The following is a 20,142-nucleotide window of genomic DNA, read 5'->3' as shown; positions in this document are numbered from 1 at the left end:
CACCTTTCAATCCTAGATCAATTCTTTTGGGCTAGAAACATAATGAAAAGGAAACATAGCTACCTCCTGTCTGCAGCATCTGCTGGCTGCAATATGCAGTGCTGTCAAATAGGAGATGGGCAGATTCCCTTTCAAGGGACAGGCTGCCTGCACTGAAACATTAGGCCACAACCCATCAGGTCTACCCTGCCTGCTCTGCCAATGCTGGGCACCAGGAAGGTAGGCTGGGTACCAGCTTGCTACTGCCCCCGTTAGCTATCCAGAGCAGCCACTGCTATCAGTACAGATGCTTCCTCCAGCAGCAGCACTTGCTGTTCTTAGCCCTTCATGCCCTACCAGTGCCAGTTCCAAAGTTTTTCCTTCAGCTCTGTCCCATTCCCTTCCTTTCACAGGAACATCACTGGGACAGCAAAAAAAAAAAAAAAAGTTTTGCTTAATCCTGCTGAGAAGCCCTAAAGTATCTCTGCAATCTGTTGTGACAAGCCTCTAGCAGACAGTTAACACCATCTGCAAAGGGACTGTCAGAAAAAGACAATCCTTTACTCTAGAGTAAATGCAGAGTTATAGCTTTATAGTGATGAGGGTGTGACACAGATATGGGGGTGTCTCTACCTGTCAAGCAGCCACGCTCTGGGTCAGTGAAGATACAGTGAGCACAGTCCACTAGAAGACAGGTAGCTGTGCTTAGAAAACGCTGTGCCTAGATTCATAAACCTTGCTGCGATACAAGGATATATTTCCTCTGGAAGGAAGCTATGCTGCTGCATAGTCATTGCTTCTGGCCAGGCAGGTCATGGGTGGTGGGAGTAAATTGAACTTGTGAAGGACTATGTGGAAACACCTGTAGTTTTATAGTATTCCCAAAACTAGGAGAATAATTTCACTTTTTGTCCAGCCTGTGTGTCTGAAAACAAAGGAAAAGGTTTGGCAGGATTGGAGGACTGCTTGTGGAAATAAGACCCCATTTACCACAGGCATCCATGTTACGTAGTCATTTCCCTCGGTAGAGATGGTAGCACAGATGCTGTGATGTAGGAGAAAGTCACACCACAATGTGTGGGACAATGCTGAACTCATTAGCATCTCACTTGGCTGATGGGTACTTTAGGTGCTGGAACAAGCACAGTCCAATCTCAATAGCTCTCTTCAGTACTGCATGCACATAGCTGTCTGGAGCCATCATTATGTCTTAACTAGCAAGTCAAAGTCTAGTCACACAAAATATTTTTCACACACAAAAGGCACATTACCTTTAAGCTGCCAATCACGCCACCCACCAACAGATATAATGGAATTAGTGGCTGAACTGGGCAATCTTCCAAAAACTTCATTCCTGAACAGCAAAAATGAATGTTTGTTATCTCAAGTGATCAAATAGTGGAACAAGCTGTACAGTGAAAACTAAAGATGCTGTAAGTGAAGTGTAGTGCTTAGATCCAAGACTTTTATCCAGCATTTGTTGAAATGGGGGCTGAATTAAAGGGGGTTTGGATCTCCCATTACAGGAGTGAGGGCCATGAACAAGCAAAAGGCAGAAGGAAGAGAGGCCACAAAGGTAACAACAGCAGTACTGTTGTTCTGGCATTACTGATGGGAGCCATGTACAGAGGTTATTAGCTTCAGCCACTACATCTATGTTTAATGAACAGCTGACTGAGCTGGACAGGAAATTTTCATCAGCAGTAGAAAATTCATTGAAAATCAAAACTCTTTGTGAAAAGAAAGAATTCCGGCAAGCTTCTCCCAGGCCTTTCCTGCTCATTAGCTCCCATGAGCGTGGCATGTTCCTGAGTCAGATGCCTTGAAGCCTAAGAGCCAGTGCCTGTGGGAGCACCTGGAACCATTTTAGCTTCCCAGGCAGCTCATAGGGAACCACAGAAGCTCAACTTTCCAGGCTGTTTGGGTTGCTGGAGGCTAAAAGCATTGGTTGTTATGGAGCCAGGGATCCTGGCAACCCTCAAATCTACTGCTAGAAAGGGAAAGCTGGGTAAGTTTCAGGGAAAGGGGTGTATGGCAGTGTAAGGATGTTGCTGGCAGTAGGCACTGAAGCTTGTGGTACAGGTCTGTGGCAGTGAGACTCATCTGCCCAAATATAGATTTCTGCAATGCAGGCATCTGAACTAGTTTCCTAGACTCTATATTCAATAGGGAGAAATAGACACTTGTAAAATTCAATGCATCTCATCCTAAGATAGGCATTTGAAATAGGTCAGATGAGTTGGGCCCTGAAAATGCCTTTTTATCTCCATGGCTGTACAAGGCATCTAGACAGGCAGCTGTAGATACCTAAAGTTAGATGAGATTAATCCCCTGCCTGAGTCTCTTACCCAGTGGCATCCTCAGTCATTTCTAAACTGTTCATTACACTATAATTTCATTGTTATTGATCCCACGTTTCAGAGCTTTGACTGATCAGTTGCAAAGGACAGAAAGGATTTGCTGTTTTCTTCTTGTTGTAAAAGCTTTCAAGGAGAAATTTTGACTTTTCTCTGAATAATTTGGGTTATCTAGATGCAGGATCCCGAACGCAATGTGCTGGTCTTAGTGCTGTCTCTTAGGTGGAATGTCTTGCCACCATGTTGCAAACTACACTGAGCAGAAGGGATCAGGAAAGAAGTACCAGTTGATTTTTGCCTTCTGTTTTTGCCTTCTATAGCTATAATCTTCTTCAGCTTGTCAATTTGCCCACCATATCCACTGCTATTGCTGGTCCAGAACATTGCTGATGTCCTGAACCTCTCCTGTGCTCTTTGCATAGCATAATACAGGTGTTCTGGATTGTGGTTGCTTGCTATAGATCTTACGTTAGTCGTAGGATGCAGGGCAGTGTTTTGTGACCTGCTGTGCATAAGGGCTATGGGTCCAGTGGACTCTTCTATGCTAAGTATTTATTACCAGCCTTCTCATAATTGAAAAGGGCTGGACTTTGATGGATTTGGTCTCTCTCCCTTTTTGTCCCTTATTGCAATGCTGTAATTTTGTGTTCATTTTGCCACTGCGTAACACTGAGACCCACTCATACTCCCAGATTTACAGGGGTGGGCAGCAGGGAAATTGTCACAAATTACATCATTTTCAGAAAGCAGCTTCCAGGGTTTCCAGTCTTTGGCCCTATAATAGCCTGCTATAAAAGCAACTGGCCAGGGATCTCAGAGAATACATTTCAGTTTAGGAACCTAGGTAATTGTTATTTCTAGTGTGTTACTGAGATTTTGGTTTGAGGCAAAAAAAAAAAAAAAAAAGAAAATGTGCCAATTTTTTTTCATGGAGCTGTGATTCTATTTCCCAGACAGATCTATTATGGAGTCCTTTCATATATGTAACATGACAGCAGTCAGTCTTGGGAAAGATTTGAACGACAAGCAGTGGTACTCTGTAGGTTTTGGGAGAATGTTGCAGGCAGATATGATGGCAAAAGAGGAGGTGAAATGGGGTAATACAGTAATAACTTAAAAAATACAGCACTACGAGTGAATAGGAAATATGGACCTCCTGTTGACAGATGGGGATTGGCATTTCTTGCAGTGAAATCTAGGCACACACATCATGTGCCAATCAATTCACACGCAGCACGTGCCTGATTTACTTGGGAACACCAAACTAGTAGGAGAGCATCAATTTTTCCCATTCTCTTCTTTCCCATGAGCACTAGGTATGCTTTCCTTTGACTGCTAATGATGGGGTATATGAACCATGAGAGACCAAAGCTCTGCTTCTGGTGCAATGCTCCCTGCAAGCCCTAGCAATCTGTGGTTTATAGCGAAGAGCAATTAAACCTGACTGTTGCAGCACAAGCAAGCTATCAGGCTGCAACAAGGCTTTACCTTCAGTCAGATTCTACTGTCCATGCTGTTTCTCCTCCCTCCAGAAGCCAAACCCTACCACTCCTCCTCCACCCAGCCCCCTCTCCTACAATCCTCAGAGCTATTTAACTACTTAGTGGAATGAGCACATCATCCATGTCAATCAACCCACTGCCTTTGAGGCAAGGCCACAGCTGCATATTATCGATGCTGATCAACCCACTGCCTTCAGTCCTCTACACCTGACCACGACACAGACCAGCACGAGTCCAAATGAATAAACCAGCAACCTTTGCAAGATCAGACACAGCAAGGGTGTCCAACAGCTTGCACAATGCCCAGGGGAAAAAAGAGATGGGAGTCTTGGGGAAGCAGAGGTACTTGCACATTTTACCTCTTGGCTACCACAGAACAATGCTGCAGTGGGATGCAGGACACAAAGTCCAGCCAAGTGGAAAAAGCACTCACAAGTGATCAGGATATGAGCTAAGGACACCGTTTTGGGCAGTGGCCCACAACGGATCACTAATAACCAAGTGCCCTTGTGACTCACAATTATGCATGAGATGAGGGGTCAGGATGTATGGAAGCCAATACAACACTGGCCTCATTTAGCTGCTTTGCTCTTCTCAGGTAGCCAAAAATGGCTGAAGCGCATCCCATAGCAAAGGAGGGCTGCTGTATAGCAAGGCTAATCTGATGTCTGGTGCCCGCTCCCCACCTTCTCTTCTAACATCAGGCAAAGGATACAACATGCCAGGCCATTTTCAGTTGTTCCCAGTGGATGACTGCAGCTGCCATCACTTAGAACAGACCTCAGTTGGGCCCTGGACTGTTGGCTTTACACTAGGAACTAGGTGCTGCAGAAGATTTATCTCCAAGTAATTGATTCTGGACACCATTTTATCAGAAAGCGTATCAGCAAATCAGAGGAAACTCAACAGAAGCAGTGGGTGGCTGACGGACTGAAATGCAAGGAAAGATTATGTTAACCATAACCGATAAAGAACAAGACTGGCTGTCACGTAAAGGTACAGAGCATAAGAATAGGTTTCAGACAGCTATGAGGAGCTCTTGAGAGTCGAGGAAGTATTTGGAGGAGTAGATATGAGCTTGAGGGGTAGTACTGGGTTAAATTTGAACAGGGGAAAATGTAGACTGCTTATTGAGAAAATTATGTCATCATCAGCTTTCAAATGTGATTTAGCTACCCATGGGGAACACTGTGTGTAAAGGTAGTCTGGACAACATACAAGAATGCATTATTGGGACCAATCCTTCACTGTCCCAGAAACTAAAAAAAAAAATCTCAGTAAATGTCTATGAGGTCCTTCCATAGCTCTCTCTATTTTTGGAGTGTTTAGTGAAAAAAAAAAAAGGGATCATCCCTACCAGTAAAAATTAGAAAGCTGCTAAACAGTCTGTGGCTTAAATGATGTCACCAGTCTGGAGCCTGGAAAATTTGCTGAGTCCTTGTCATGTATCTTGACTTATATTGTGATTTACAGTACTACCAAATTTTAAAAGTGTACAATGTTAGCGTGTAATTATTACCAGGGCTACCAGTTACTAATCTCTGATTTTGGACAAATATTATTATAACTTATTTACTAACATTTGAAAATAACTCACGTTTTTCCTCTACAAAAAGCAAGAGCCAAAACAACTGGGGGCATATCAGCACATCAGTTATTCTCTGAGATCATGGTAACAGAATGTTATCAGAAAATCAGAGGCTTTTGCTTGGATAATAAATATCTGCATTTTCCTTGACATTTCATTTTCCTAAAAATGCCTTTGCAGATATGTAGCTGCAGGAAACCAATATCCTCTGACAACACTATATTACAGTGACATTATCTCTTAATTTCAGTAAGTTGTGGAACAAAAGGGTTCTATGTCTGATGCATGAGATACCAGAGCTCCAAGCTAGTATCTTACTCTATATACTTTCCACTTCTCACTGATCTTAAAGATATTATGAAATATTCCTAGGAAATTATATTTATAAGTGGTCAGATTCCAGCCCCGGATTCATTTCCAGAAGGTTGGCTGTCAATATGCAAGCAAGCTATATCACACTTTGAATTATACCTTCCCACCCCTATTCCACAGCTCAGGCGTATTCAGCCTGGGGAAAAGCTAAAACGAAAATCCTCTTAACGGATAAATAGCAATTTTAAGTCATGGATAAGCATAAAAGCCTAAATGTTGAGATGTAACAGTTCAGTCCGTTTCCCTACTTCCTAATTGCTTCTTAATCCCTCATTAGAACTCCCTAATTCCTAATTAGGACATCCTAATCAGAATCCTACCACAGTCATCACTGGTACTCAGAAGGCTGCAGATAAAGGAAGCAGCACCAACCTTTAGCTGAACACTTTTTTGTGGGTTTGGCCAGCTGTAATGTGCCAACAGTCTAGGTGTCCCACTTCTTCCTTAAAACTCATCTCATCTCAATGCAGACACCTAAAAGAGGGTATGGAACTTTCACTCTCAGAAATGCCCATTTCTCTTAACCGCCTGCAAGGGCATCACATGGCACTTAGCTTGGTTACAGATGCATACCGTCCAAATCTAGGTGGGATGCATCGTGCCCACAGCAGCTGCACATAAAGTTAATTTGCACCATCTTTCATGAATAATGAGGCAGAAGGTGAACAGCTTCTCAAGGACACCCATCTGGAATGATTGCTAGGGCTCTTGAGGACAGGACTTAAAATTCAGAGTGATCTGGATACATTGGAAAAAGACATCCCAAATCTACGAGATGACAGACGATAAAGCTGAACACTGTATAGGAGAGAAAACTTCAATGTAAATAAAAAATGAGAAATGTCTGATAGGGAGCAGCACTGCCAAATCTGGGCTTACAATGCACCATAAACTCAATTGGAGCCAATGAGTTGGTGCAGAGAGAGCGTCTTTTATTTTGAGGTGTGTTTACAGGAATCCTGCATGTTAAACAGAAGAGCTAATTATTCTGCACTGCTCATTCCTCAGGTCTCAGCTGGAGTCCTGTGTTCTTTTTTTTTTTTTTTTTTTTTTTTTTTTTTATGAGGGAAGAAAAATAGTTACATTGGCCAGAGGCCAAAGGAGGGAGAAAAAAATGAGGGGCGGGGGGGCGGGAAGCTACAGAAACAGTGAACTGTGGGGTCAGGATGAAAGAAGTACGTTTTTAAGATCTCTGGGAAAAAAAGAGAAGATGGAGTGGGGTTATAATAGCAGCCTTCAAAAACAGTTCAAAGGTTCTGTTGAGTAGGGCAGTGACCAACCTATCTTTGTGACCACAGTGGATAGGACAGGCTGTAATCTGTTTAATTTGCCATAGGGAAGATATAGGTTGGATATGGGGAAAAATATTTTGTCTGTGAGAGCAATAAAATGCTGAAATAGGCTCCTTGGGAAGCCATGGAATTTCCTTGAGCAAGGACAAGTCAGACATCTGTCAGGGATGCCGTGAGCGTGTGAGCCTGTCTGAGCGGCGGTGGGCTGGTGTCTCTACCGATGTTTCTGAAGTGGAGGTTGCAACCCATGTGGAGGATGTGAAAGGCCCAAAGGGAGCAATGAAGTGTTAGAAAATGGTTGGTTAAAAAAAAAATATCTATGTTAATGGTGAGGAAAAAGTGATGCTTAAGAAGAGCCTTATGCAGTTTAAAAATGTATAAAATTTGCAGCTCAAAGGATTTTCTTTTCCTTTCTTAAATATTTGATCTTGAAATGCTACTTGCAAATCCAGCCTGTGGGGGGTTATACAGAGATAGATCAGCCAAAAAGCAGATCTCACTTTCAAAAAGGTGGAGAAATAGCAGCCTACATCATCTCTTCTTCCTTTCCAGCCCTATGCTCCTGAGATTTTTATAGTGCAGTTAATACAGAGGGATCCTGATTAATGAAATCTTCTCATGTGTCAGATTCTGAGCTTCCTCCCACAGACAGAGCCCTGTACTGAGGTGAGACACACTGGAGGGGTATTTAAGACAAATAGGGTCAGAATTCAAGTGCTGCTTCTTCTCCACCATGCGATATGGGCTGGGATTCAGTTTGAAGATAAGGTACCAATACACAGGTGCAACAGTTGGAAACTTTTAAGTTTCCTAACTCCTTTCTCCTACCAGATGTGTTAACCTGCCACACAGTGCCAGAAAGTTCCTATTTCTAAATTGCTTTAGCAGTCAACTTACCTATAAAAGTCATGGACAGTGGTAATGCAAGGAAAGTGAGGAGCCCAAATATAAAGCAAGCTGTGAATGAGAAAAGAAAGACAGTGTTATTGTGGCTGGTTGAAGTTTAGAGACCAGCAAATCCATCCAGTGCTTTACAGATGCTGTTTATCTATAAAGTTGTGTAGCAAGAAATGTAGTGCACTTGTTGGGGTGGGAATATCATATTTATGGTGCAGCATTTGAGATGATGGGACCAGCAAGTGGTTTATCACTCTCCCAGAGCTCAAGCTTCCATTTTTTATCTTATACATTGTTAGTCCTTGTATCAGCAGAAAAGCAATGGGAGACACAAACTGCTTTTGTTGCTGCTACTTCTAGCTGTCTTATTGCAAGGGCAAGGACGCAGCCACTGCTGCCTTAGTCTGCATCAGCTTCGGAGACACTGCACAGTCACCTGGCAGTAACAAGTAACTTTGCATCAGCTAATCCATGGCAAGTGATGAGCCGTATCTGTTTGCTAAGCAAATAGCAGCTTTAATGCCATTCCACTTAGTTTTCACTGATAGCTAAATAAACTGTCTTTATTGCAAATGTGAATAGTTTCTGGCTGGTCTAACTCCCTGATCAAGCTCAGCTCATCAACACAAAGGCAGCAGCCCTGCTGCAAGCACTGGGACTTGTCATTGGGATAGGTCAGCTTATGCTGCATGGAAGGATGCTCTTTGGGGTGCACATAGACTGTTCCCACAGGTGAGTGGATCTGAGGTGCTTAGCTACTCCCCAGAGAGCTGCTGGTGTATCTGAACCCTGATATTTTCCCAGCATAGCCTGATGCTGCAGAGGATGAATGCTTACCTTTGCAGAAAGTGAGAAACAATAGCGCCAAGAACAGTGTGAGCAGCCTGTCTTACCAGAGCTGTCACCTCTGTGCCTAATCATGAACACTTGGCATTATTAAAGTGAAACACTGCCCTGCAAAAGGAGAGTAGAACATAATGAGGACATTCTGTGGCAAGTGTCTCCAGAGACTGGTTCTGCAAATGGCTCAGTCTGCAAGTAGATGCCTAAAGGAGGCAAAAGGGTGGTAAGCAGAGGTGGACATAGACTGCAGAGGGGCTGAGAAGATAATAAAAGGAGTAGGATGTCTCCTTGGAGGCTTATGAAGAAAAATCTTGGAGCAAGCATTCGGGGTAGGTTTGGAACCAGCCCTTCCCCAGGCAAATTTTGTCATGTAGTTCCCCGTGCCAGAGAACTGCAACCTCTGCAAGGCACATGGCATCCTCCTCCCCATGCAGGAGTGGGGACACCGCCAGCACCCTGCGTACAGTGCCACTCTGGGAAATTCTGCAGCACTGCCAAAACATCACCCTCAGGGTGCCTTAGAGAAAAAGGGAAACATCATTGCCTCTATTTTACAGAAGGCAAAACTGAGATAGAGGACATAGGGGTGGCATCAAAATTCAGGGCAGATCCACCAGGCTTTCTGCCTTGCAGACACTTTTGATGGGAACACACCATCCCCCATACACTGCTCGTGTTTTCTCCGCAGAGAACGAGGATCTTACACTTCAGCACTTGAGAGACATCTTTCGTTCTCAGAACTAGCATGTTTGTTATCTCTATGAATTGGTAAAGACTGAAGATATTTCGAGCTGAAGAAAGCACGTCTGTCCCTTTGTACCACCCCCTCCTGCTCTCCCCATCGGTCAGTCTCTCTTTCATGCACACACGTGTTTGCCTAGGCCCTCCTGCCTCTTGAATGCTGCACAGTACAGAAATTCTTCTGCTTGAATAGTGTCCTACACTTGACTAAGCTCTTTCAAAAGTTGACAGCGTCTCATTAGAACAACTCAGCCTAGAGCCTCCTTTTTCACCACATGTCACATTTTGTGGTAGGTCCTCTTGCTGTTACATTATCTAGACTATTATTTTCATATTCAGAAGCAACGGTATTGTAGCTGAGATGGCCTTCCAACACACCCATGGACAGACATCACCTAACGAATACTGCCCACACCCTGGGCACCTCAATTATCTGGTATCCAAATGAGTGCAGGTCAGGTCTGCAGGAGTTGCGTTGACTGCCTCGTGCTGCCAGAAGTCCTGTCATCACAAGGCAGCTCTCGGAGCGGCGTCACCTCTCTGCCTGCAGTTTCACAGCCACCTCCTGTTTCTGCCCTTGCTGCACAGGCAAGTACTCAGGAGCCCAGCAGAAGGAGGCATCATGTCATTTCTTAATCGTGCAGCACATGGTCTGTCTGAGCCCCAGGGAGAGATGCTGCAATAAGCTCTGTAAAAGGCTTGGGAGGGGGCTGTGTATATGTGGGGCTGCGCATCTGGCACGCAGCTGTCCGTGTTTGCTTCTGTCGAGCAACTACCCGATAGCTTGATTTTGGAGGGGAGAAATGGGAGGTAGGGACCACCGGAGCTCAAGAGGAAAAGATAATGGTTCATTAATTCCCCTCCCAAAGCAGTCCCTGGGAATGTATTTACTCATTATCTCCCCATTCAGCTACAGCCTCTTAGGTCTCGAATTGGAGGGGCAGATGCATAGTCTGGGAAGGCTTCCAGATCCATGTTTAACAAAGTGAGACTCTCAACAATTGACTACACAACTGGCAGGGCTCCGCAGCCGCTCTCAATGCCACTAGCAGCACTAAAACCTGTTTTCCCCAAAATTTGTGTGGTCTTTTCACAGCAGTGCTGCTCAGCCGGGACACATGCACTCTCTGCCTAGATTTGTCTGGGTTGTGCTGCCCCGTTCTGGTCTGAAGACAAATTGCTTAAGAAAATTATATTTGCCGCAGGGTAGCACAGCTCAGCAGAGAGGATGCTGCTATCTGTGCAGTTTCGTATGTGGGACTTGTGGTATTTTTAAGTCAGTGGTATCACCTCACAGGCTGGTCAGAGAAGGCCCTGGACCCATTCCTAGAAAAAGTAGCAAAAAAGGGCTGGTAGTCTCTAAAATCACAACAGGGTGAGGGAAGTGTTCCTGGGCATGGCTCAGAAGGGTATCTGCTCTCGGAAGCTGATGTCAGGGCATCAGGCAGGAGCCCCTGCTCTGCACCGCCAGGGCAGCTCGTGGTGGGGCACTGGTGAAGTCCTGCTTTGGGAGGCATTGGTGAGTGAGTCCCAGTGTGCCAGGAAATGGGAAGAGCTCCTGCCTGGGATCACAACAGCGGAAGAGGAGAGCAAGTGGCTGCACGTCTTGCACATTCCTTGAAATCTGTGGTCACAAAAATTAGATCAGTGGGTGCAGATTTTCTCTCTCCTGCCCAGCAGGATGGTCAGCTAATGTAAGTCTGCCATTTAGCTGAGTTATTCCTGCCAGGGTCTCCCCATGGAAGCAAGTGAACTTGGAATCACTGGTAACATTACAGCTGTAGGTCATGGTCCCTCCTGATGCCTGAGCCATTACATCCTCCATAGCCATGCCCCTGCACCACAGATGTCCTCGCCTCCCTCTGCCGCTGCCTGGTTCCCACCCCTGGTTCTGTGCCCAGCCTCAGGGCACACAGCCTGGCTTGGGGGATGTGGGACACATCTGGAGGCCGTATTGGACACCTGTGGGCTCCTCAGACTTTACCTTGCTGCCAAGATTTCTCTAAGCGCTTGGCAGTTTCAAATCAGCTCAGGCTGTCCCTGTTTAATCTGAAGACAGAGGAAAGTTTCTTTTCAGGTAAGAAGGATCCTCACGGGGTTTTCAGAAGTGAATTATGAGTATAAATCTCAACCTACCCACTCCTTTTAGGTAGTATGCTAATACTGCTGTAGTGCAACCTACTCAGTAGAGTGTGTGACAAGCTCTCTGATAATAAATACAGTAATAAATGAAGTGTTGTGTACATTACCATCAGTCCCAAATGCTGTTTGTTCTATAGTCTGTCAGGTTCCTGATAAAAAGGGATTTTTTTTGTATTTTTTTTTTAAATGAGATGTCATCAGCTTCCAAACAGATTCTGCAGTTACTCCAGGATTTATCTGCATGAGCAAGCTGAGCAGCAAAACTCTGGGTGTAAACTCACAGTACTCCCTTTGATGCCCCGTGGGAATGATGCTCTGAAGGGGGATGACTCTCAGCAGTCTGAATGTGAGCAATTTTGGGTCGGTTGGCCCAGTCCCAGGACTGATCATGCCCTGCAGCAGATGCAGATGGTAGTGCGCTAGCTCAGCAAGCAGTGTCAGAGTGTGATGTACAGCAGTGTGGGCACTGGTAGTGAAACAGACTGGAGTGCAGACAGGTAGCAGATATTTTCATCCACATTTATTCCTTCACAGTATCTGCAGATCTCCTGCAGTATTGATAGGGACTCAGAGAAAAGAAAGGATGCAGCGTGTGTGGGTGCTGCAGTGGCAAAGCAAGTCTTGATGGATCTCTCTGGGAACCAGCTCCAGCAAGGTCAAAGTTTTACAGACCAGGAATGAGTCTGCCCATGGCTTTGGTAGCTGCAGATACTGCATGTCTTTCTGGGCTTTTGACTGACAGTCATTGCATCAGACGGAATATGCAGAAAAGACTTGAATGAACTAACTTTGAAGAAGAACTAAATCTGTTCAGCTTGGCTAGCCAACGGCCAAATGAGAGAAAATAACAGCAACGTTGGAGCACTCAGGAATGGACCTGTGAGTGATCCAAAGAGCTATGAAGGTAGAGGCATGAGAAGAACTTGAGCAGAAATAAAAATTGCTCTTTCCATGAGGCTAAGTGCCACCAGAAGGAGATATATTGCTGGAATAGTCTTTGGACAAATGACAGGAATCCCACCCCGGGGCGATTTTAGTTCCTTGACCAAACTAGATACTCAGCAGCTGGAGAATTCAGTGTAAGGAGCAGCCATTCCTGTGGAGGTCTCCAGTCCCAGTGCAAAGCCACCTAGGAGGGAGGGGAAGCACAATAAAACCAACTTGCAGACCAAAACCAAGCTCAGGGCCACCTGCTATTTGCTGCGTGCCATCACTGTTTGCTTAGGCAAGGCTGTGTAACTGTGAAGTTGTACTTTGGCACCCAGATGATAGGCTATGTCAGTGACATATCACCTAAAATTTAAGTTCCAGTTTCCTGCACTGACACCAGCTATGCTGCTTTCATCAGAAATGGTATAGAATAGGGAGGTGCCATTAATCTGGGAACCTTCAAGATGGGGAGGATGTAGATGTAGATACAGACGTAGGTGTAAGTTAGGGTTTGGGGATTAAGCAATATTGTAGAGAGGCTTGTCTTAATTTTATGCCATGCCTCTAGCTACTGAACTACAATTATGCCATGGTCTAGGTTCTGGATTTGGCCCCTTGTGATTAATTTCCAGATGTACTTCTAAAACAATATTTAAGCATTACATAAAGAGCCACCAGTTTGCTTTGCAATAGACCCAGGGTAGTGGATTAGCCTTCTTTTTTTTTTTTTTTTTGTCAGTTAATTAAAGGCTGCCCTAATGTTCCAAATGTAAATTGCTGTACCAAGAATGAAAAGAATTGAGATGATGCTGCATAGGTAGGTTAACTATTCAGAGTAATTTAAATATCAGGAGACCATAGGTACAAATATGGCCCTGTGCTGAAATGCTCTTTGAAAAATAGACACAGGATGATGAGAAAAAGTGAAATTAAGTGTCACTGCACTTCAGGAAGTTTTGCATTTTAATGAACAGAAAATCAATTTTGGATGCACTAGCTGATCCATAGGTAAAGCTGAGCTGATTTTGAACTTAAATGTAATGAAAACCTAAAGATAATGAGTTTCCTGGAACGGTATTTCTGAGCTGCCTTACTCATGGGTAACTTTGTGGGTACCTGAGAGGGTGCTCCTGGTGTAAGAGAGCATAGATGAGGCAGAACTAATCCCTTTCTTTCAAAAAAAATTCAGAAAGATCACTTATTTTCTCTGTAATCATTAAAGTCCTAGTGGCAATTTAATACCAACAGGGAAAGTGGCATTTTGCTTGTAACTGGTAGGAACAAAAATCAGAGAAAATACCACTTTTGCCTTTTGTTACTGTGATATTCACCAATGGGCCCAGATCCCCCATGTATGTCCTCTCTGTGGGGTGTGAGGGAGCTCACACCAGCTGGGTCCCACTCCCAGGGGCTCATCAGGGTGTAATGAGAGTGTTGCATGCTCCGCACCCCTCCGTGTTCATCACTCCCTAGCCCTCCTTTCCTCTGGGGCAACGATGAGCACCAACAGGTGGGTTGGAAAACTCCTCTCCTTCCCTGCCTGTGCCAGGTTCCTGTGGGTGGGCCTGGTTTGAATCCAGGCCATCCCACCTGGGTTTGACCAGGGCTGGCTGTCCTCCTGGCTTGGTTTTCTCCGAAAAGTTGCAAGGCAGCAAGTTGTTACGGGGCTTAATCATTAATAAAAGGTTGTTCTGAACTTTGAGAGCCTTTCAAGTGGAACCAAAAGCAGGAATATAAAAGACCCCAAGGTAACAGCCCTAGACCGGCAAATGCAGCAATTACTGTGGGTGAAATATTACAGTAAGTAGTCAAGGGGGGTTCTTCTCATATTTGAGTGGAATTGGAAATTGCTATTGCCTAGAAATGAAAGCAAAAGGCACCTGCAACTTGGAGTGAAAAGGAGATGCAGTCAGCAGGAGTAAGCTGCTATAAACCCCTTGGTTTTTAACCTCCTGCCAACAACAGTGCTTCGCTGATCTTACAAAACCTTACCCCTGTGAGGGTATTTTTCCTGTGCCTCTCCGTGCAGCTTGCACAGCCCCCAGCCCAGGTCAGCCTTGTGCTGCATTGCTCCTTGGAGAGAAAGAGCCAGCCTGCTCACCCAGCCCAGGAGATGGTGGCTTGTTACACACCCTCTGCATCCTCCACCCTGGGTGAGACAAACCAGTTGCTTTAGAACTTGAGTGACCCCAGGCTGTCGTGCCAAAGACCTCCATTCAGATAACATGCTTCCCACCCACAACACAGGGCCACTTAGGAGGGCTACCCGTGCCTGCGGTGGCATTGTGCCAGGGGCCAGGCAAGCAGAGGGAAGAAGACCCTGCTCCAAATATCTCTAGGTGAAGGGAGAGCTATTCCTGACCATACTCCATGCCAGCACACAGGCTGGCAACAGTTTTGCTTTGCAGGAATTGCTTCTGGGGAAGTTTGTTCCTAGGCTGGCTGTGCTGCTTTTTACCAGGTGGTTTTCCCTGCAGAAACTTCTGCTGGACTACCTGTAAGGTACCGCTTCAAACAGGAGACAAACACATTATATTGCTTAGGTTGTCTCCTGCAGCCTATATTTAGGTGTGTGGTGGTGTCTGTGTTTGAAATTTTACACTGGTCTGCTATAATCCAAATACTGCAGCAGACAGATGCTGTCAGGATAGAGTCCCTATTGTGTGCTCCATCAGCACCCAAAATTGCCTAGGAAACAAAATACCTCAGAAGGGAGGGAAGAAAAGGATACTTTAGTGGAAGATTCAGGTGGGACTTGGTTTCATCTTAATTCTTGTATATACCTGGCTTAGCGACAGAGCTGCTTAAATATGGAAAGGAGATTACTAACAGAACTTACCATTGCTGGCAATTTTAGATATGCAACGGTGGCAAGCTTTCTCGAGGCCGGCAGTCATTGTGAAGAGCCTTTTGGGGGTGTCTGTGGGGATACAGAAATTAATATGGTTATGAGAAGTGTGTTTAACTTACTATCTTGATCAAGAGCCACTCACACACTTAGCAGGCTTTCACTACCCTCAAAAAACTTAAAACATCCCCAAATCCAGACATCAGCCGTCAGTGGCACACCCAGAGTTTCCAGCAGCTTTGGGCTTGCTTGCTAGTGATGCTGGAGCTTTGGGGTCACAGGAAGGCTGGGGGACAAGTATCTGTGCTGTCTTCCTGAAAACTATAAAAGGTTCTCTCTTGACTTTGATTGGAGGTGGGGCAGGACAAAGTGTATTTAACCATTATGAGAAAACTCAGCGAAACAGGTAAGGTTCACTGCACAAACCTCAGAAAAAAATATTTAGTGAGCAAAAATGAATTAAAGAGAAGGGGAGGAGAGAGGATGAAAATAGTTTTAAGGTCGAGCAGGATTCTGAAGAGGAACATAGAATAAAAGCTTCAAACCACAGGGAGTCCAGAACAAGATGCCTTTGGTAAAAAAGTAGCTGGATTAGAAAGTAGCCCTCTGTAAAGAAGAATTTTTACGAGGTGGGGTGAGGGATGAGCAAGCAGCTAGGCACCCAAGGCCTGAGCTCAGACAGTGCCAGACAGCTAAGTAGCAACAGGCATCAATGAGAGCATGGAAGGTTCACGGTTCACACACACACACACACACAGAGACACAGAGAGACACACACACTCACTCGCTCACTCACTCCGAGCCTCAGCCTCTGCCCAGGGTCACCACAGCTCTACCACCAGCGGCAGCTCTGTGATAGATGAAGGTGTGCGTGGAGGAGGCCAGGATGGGGGAAGCTGCATTTCTGCACATACCTCAAACCAGCCTCTTTAGATTTCCTAATGGTTAAAGAGCAATATTTCAAGCTTAGCCTCATTCTGTTCTGAGATGACATGAAACCCGGTGGGATTTCTCATGTTGCAATGCTGAGCCCAACCTGGCCCAGAGCCTACTAGGGACCACAAGGCCACCGACATACGCTGAAGATAAAGACAGACTTGTACCATTCGTCTGATATGTGACATAGGCCCCTCCATAGCCTGTCCAAGCCCTACCAGCCGTGATTGAGCAGAGCTGGCTGTCTCCCGGGAGCCTGCTTTCTCCTGCGAGCCCAGAAACCCATCACCAGTAGCAGCACAGGACCCTGTGCTGCCATGGGAGTGGGATGGGCTTTGCTCCTTGCGCGTTGGCCTTGCAGTTGCTATTTCCTGGCAGTGACAGCAGTAATAGAGGCAGGTCTGGCTTTACCTGTTGGTGAGCAGCCAGGCAAGGAGCAAGGACTGAGGCTTTTTGTGGACATGCCACCGGGTCAGTAACCCACGCTGAGACACTTGTGTGTAGCAGCCAGCCATCAACATCTGTATCCAGATTTCTAGTGTCCATCATCACATCAGGTGTCTCATGAATTTTAGCTCTCCTTCTCCAACCCTCATCTTCGTACTGTGCCACAAACCTCATCTGATGGCTGTTACTGCTGTAATAAGACTTGTAAATCCCAGTGGACATCTCCATCAATACTGGATGATGGACCAGAATAGAGAATACGTACAAGAGCCTCACCTCTGGGGAGTGTATACTACTCATCCCAAACACCAAATCTTCTTCAGAGCAGCAAATACTCTGGCTTTGGGCTGCAACTGTTGACAAATATTTTAAGGAAGGAAACGAGCATTGTTGCACGCTCAGGGAGAACAGGAAGGAGGAAGGAACACAAGTAGTTTCCATAACCAAATGACACATTAATTTTAAACTTTAAAACTTTTGGCACAGATTTGTTCCTAGAAAGTGTGAGAACAGGCATGCATTCTGAGTATGCATCTGGCTGCTGACACATATGTTCTAAATTATGCAGACATTAGTAATATTAGTTCATGACTGGAATTAATTGTATGGCAGTAATTCTTACAAGAAACCATGTTAACAAAACTAATGCCATATTAAAAGCTAGTTGAATACCGAATTCCCTTGTGCAAAATTGCATGTGGCTGGGAATGCTGTATTTCCATAAGCAGAGGGTAAAACGTACGTTTTGTCTAAGTGCAGTTATTTTTTGACAGTAAAGGAAAAAAGACAAACTGAAGGACGACTTGGTTTCTGGGGGCATGTCACCACCTAGTGATGGAGCCCAGAAATGACTGTGACTCAGAGCTCTGTGTGTGCAGTTTTAACAGGTGAGATAACGCAAGCAAATTCGTGATGGCTGCACGCAAAACGTATTCGTACAAGGACACGACACACAGCCGCCAGGCAATGGTTTCAGTCCTTCCTCAGACATTGGCTTTGACTCCTACAGGACTAACAAATCCCTCAGAGAAGTCATTATGTTTGCTGGATAAATAGGTGTTGCCCTTTCCCCCCAGCCCTTCTGCAGTGATTTTGCAGAAGTTGCTGTGGGTGTTAAAGATTAATATCTTCCTGTGTGACAATGCATGAGGGTGCTAAAGTGCAATTCAGCAGCCAGATAGCAACAAAACTGTTCCCCAGCTGAAATGGGAAATGATCGCTGAAACTGTCAGGAGACTGCAAGTAGTGCAGCGTGAAGCCTGGTGGCATGCAAAGGCAGGGCAGGTGTCCTGCCGCACAGTGCCTGCTCCTGATTTGCTGGTGAGTTGGGAAAGTCACATCCAAAACAGAAAACTCAGCCACAACTAGGAAAAAAGTTAAAGACCAAAGCCAGCTTCTGGATCTCCTCCAATTAGTCCTTCCCTAGGGTCATTTCCCAGGGGGAAGAGACCTCCTCATGGGTTACAACAGCCAGCGGGGGGGGGGGGACGGACGGACAACACGACAAGTTTCTGAGCCCCTTGCAGAAAGCTGGGGCCTCTCCACAGAGCCACTTTTCAGGGTGGCAGGTTGCAACCCAGCCACAGCAGAGCCACAGGACCTCTGCCTCCCCCAGCCTGTGCAGCGCTTCCCTCTTCAGTGCCCTCTCCCACCAGTGGCCAGTGGCCAGGTTTGCCCCAGAGCGCTGGTGCTGCCTGCCTGGCACTCATGTTGTGTCCCACATTGCTGCCTCCTGTTGCAGCTCGGTTCCTTGTCCCTGACAAGCAGCGGTGGCACAGACCCTCCATCCCGGTTCCTTTGTTATTTCAGCCGGGTTTAGCTTTGAACTATTTTTCTGGTCGTTATTCTCACCCTAAGTATTTAGGTAAGATGAGTCAAAAGAAGAGGAGTGCTGACCGACTGGTGCATCCCTGACCCACGGCAAAGCCAAGAGGCAGCTTCACACTGGCCCCACCATACATCAGCCCAGCCAAGAGCCAGCGCCACGCTTGTCCTACAGTGTCCAGCCTTCTCAAACCGCACTCTGCCCTCTTCCAGTTCCAGTTGCCCCAGTGCATGGACGAACATGGCAGGCAGAGTCACTGGCGCTTCCTAAGACCCTGGTGCCCACTCAACAGCTCCCAGCTGCTGGGGGGTCCTGCTGCGACACGGTAGGTGCACATGGGCCAGCAAGCCCCTCCAGAGCAAGGTCTCTTCTAAAAGACTGCTAGAGGGAATGGTTTCTTTTCTTTTTCTAAAATATTCAGAACAAAGGTCTTTTCCAGAGCCAGTTTCTTCCTAACAAACCACCAAGCCCCACACTGGCTTTTATCCCGGCACATTGCCTGCTTCCCAGCAAATCCCTCTTACCTGAGAGCGCTGTGGGTGCCAAATCTGTTCACCTGCACCTGTGGGAGACCGGGCAGAGGAACCACAAAATGCAGCCTTCAGTGGAAGCCAGCTGGAAAAGTCCTTTCCAATGGGACCCCAAAGCCTTGCTCAGCTCCCCGAGACCCTGCCCGTGGGCAATGAGTCGCAGTGGGGGGGCTCAGCTGCTTTTATTCCTGCTGGCTGCCTGCTCGCACACCTCTCGGCGGCAGCACCGTGGGAGCTGTGGGATGCAGGAGCGTTTGCTGACAGAGCCCATCCTCATTAGTTTCCCCACTCCCACGGCTGGCTAGAGCCACAGCCCACCCTGTGCCATTTCAGGGTGTCAGCAGGGGGAAGCAAAGAACCCCACACATCTGTGACTGTACTGGAGGGAAAAAAAAGAAATGTCTTTCTCAGTCTTTTATTCTAGACAGAAAAAAAAAATTCGTTTATTCAGAAATCAGTGGTGAGTGGTAAGTACTTGGTTCATTCTTCGTGCAGTTCCCCCTCTTCCTATTGACACAGCTGATAGAGCTCTTCACAAACTGCCACATACATAACTTTAACCGTTGGCTAGTTTACTTGTCTTATGTCACCATGGGAGAGGTCTATTTGTTAGGTGGTTACTTGCTAGGTCACCTTCCCATCAGCTGGTGGTAGTTTCATATCTCAGGTCTAATTATAGGTGTGGCATCATTTTCAGGAAAGCCCCTGTTTCTGTACAAGAGAAAGTGGGTTTGAAGGAGAGCACCTCTGCAGGGGGAAGTAACAGCATTAATAAAGATTAACATGTATTTTGAATCCTTTTGGAAAGGCCCCACAAAGAAAGAAAAGGTTACCCGCTGCGTTAGTCGTTGGCAGGGAGCTGACAAAGTGCCTCCTCCTGATCAGGAAGAACAATTCTGCCTTCAGCTGTCAG

General features: G+C 45.9%; 1 protein-coding gene across 2 annotated transcripts in view; it reads right to left on the bottom strand.

Moving 5' to 3' along the window:
• TMEM272 (transmembrane protein 272) overlaps positions 1-18,350 on the bottom strand; it is a 33,426-nt gene extending 15,076 nt beyond the window's left edge. For both annotated transcript variants that reach the window (XM_080375824.1, XM_080375825.1), the window contains exons 1-3: positions 15,483-18,350; positions 7,988-8,047; positions 1,251-1,333 (exon numbers count right to left, since the gene is read on the bottom strand). In XM_080375824.1, the coding sequence (XP_080231950.1) occupies positions 1,251-1,333; positions 7,988-8,047; positions 15,483-15,540 (201 nt within the window). In that variant the 5' untranslated portion in view covers positions 15,541-18,350. The remainder of the gene's footprint in view (positions 1-1,250; positions 1,334-7,987; positions 8,048-15,482) is intronic.
• Positions 18,351-20,142: the final 1,792 nt, after the last annotated feature.

This window comes from Falco punctatus (assembly GCF_963210335.1).
Source record: "Falco punctatus genome assembly, chromosome: 2".
NCBI classification, from domain to species: Eukaryota; Metazoa; Chordata; class Aves; order Falconiformes; family Falconidae; genus Falco; species Falco punctatus.
This window is presented reverse-complemented; position numbering and strand designations above follow the sequence as displayed.